At 53.6% G+C, this 1,463-nt stretch overlaps 1 protein-coding gene across 1 annotated transcript; it reads right to left on the reverse strand.

Annotated features, from left to right (window-relative positions):
• Positions 1–207: 207 nt before the first annotated feature.
• LOC114923868 (cathelicidin-related peptide Oh-Cath-like) lies at positions 208–1,459 on the reverse strand (the record flags this gene model as incomplete). Its single annotated transcript, XM_029287192.1, has 2 exons — positions 208–315; positions 1,328–1,459. Coding segments are annotated over 2 exons (240 nt in total), but the record flags the coding sequence as incomplete, so codon positions are not given.
• Positions 1,460–1,463: the final 4 nt, after the last annotated feature.

Consider the following 1,463-nt stretch of genomic DNA (forward strand, 5'->3'; position numbering starts at 1 on the left):
TCCAGAGTCCCAACCTCTTGTTTGACGTGGTGGTGAGCAAAACTGGAGTGAAATGTGCAGGTGGACCACAGACAGGAACCCCAGAGGGGTCCAGCTGGAGACCCCCCCAGACCCCCTTCTAACCTTGCAGGGCCCAGGACGCCCCCCCAACCCCCAGGAAGCCCAACCGGCCGTGGGGAAAGCCCAGGGTGGGAGGGGGAAGCTCACCCCGTCTTCCTTGTAGTCGCACTGGGTCAGGTTGTGGGTCTGCGCGGAGGGACACACCGTCTCCTTGATGGAGAACTTCAGCCCCTGCGGGCTTGGGCTTGCCGGGTCCTGCGGGAAGCGGAGGGGGAAAAGGGAAGAGGAGACAACATTCAACCCCCCGGAGAAATTTCCCCCAACCGACAAAAGCTCCATTGAGACAAGGGAAGTCCCAGCAGAGAGTTTCAACCTTCCTTCCTTCCTCCCAACAAGCCAGCTTTCTCAGCACAATGTGGGTTTCCCGGGAAAGGACGCGAGTTGCTGCAGGTAACGCAAAACACTTTCCAGGAAGGGAAAGAAAGAGAAGGGAAGGGAAGTGGGAAGGAAAGGAGAAAGAGAAAAAGAAAGAGAAGGGAAGGGAAGTGGGAAGGAAAGGAGAAAGAGAAAAAGAAAGAGAGAAAGAAGAGAAGGAAAAGGAAAGGAGAAGACAATGGAAGAGAAGGGAAAGGGAAGGGAAGGGAAAAGCAAAAACAAAAGGGAAGGGAAGGAAGGAAAAAGAAGAGAAGAGAAGTGGAAAGAAAAGGAGAAAGAGAAAAAGGAAAAAAGGGAAGGGAAAGGGGAAAAAGGAGAAGGAAAGGGAAAGGAAGGAAAGGGAAAGAAAGGGAAGGAAAGAAGGAATAAGAAGGGAAGGGGAAAGGAGAAAGAAAAAGAAGAGAAGGGGAAGGAAAGGAAAGTAGAAGAGAAGAGAGGAAAGAAAGGAAAGGAAAGGGAAAAAAACAGGGGAATCGGAAAGGAAAGGAGAAAGAAAGGAAAAGGGGAAGGGAAGGAAAAGAAAAAAGAACAGAGGGGAAGGAAGGGGAAGGGAAGGGAAAAAGAGGAAAGAGAAAGGGAAGGGAAGGAAAGAGGGAGGGAAGGAAAGGAAAGGAAAAGAAAGGGAAGGAAGGAATAAGGGGAGAAGGGAAGGGGAAAGGAAAGGAGAAAGAGAAAGGGAAAAAGAAGGGAAGGAAAAGAAAAAAGAACAGAGGGGAAGAAAGGAAGGGAAAGGAAAGGAAAGAAAACAGGGCAGGGGAAACCCGACGGTTGGGGGGGAGCAGAAGCCCCCCTCCCCCTGGGGCCAAGACCCCCCCAGCCCCCCCAGGCTCACCCAGTCCGGCTGGGGCTCGGCCTCCAGCAGGCGGAAGGCCCACTCCGAGGGTCTCTGCTGGTTGTAGAGGGCGAGGGCCGAGGCGATGGCCTGCTGCTGGGTCAGGACCCGCGTCTGGGGGGCTGCGGTAGCCAAG

This window comes from Protobothrops mucrosquamatus, unplaced genomic scaffold (genome assembly GCF_001527695.2).
Source record: "Protobothrops mucrosquamatus isolate PMUCROS unplaced genomic scaffold, P.Mucros_1.0 scaffold34388, whole genome shotgun sequence".
Lineage (NCBI taxonomy): Eukaryota > Metazoa > Chordata > Lepidosauria > Squamata > Viperidae > Protobothrops > Protobothrops mucrosquamatus.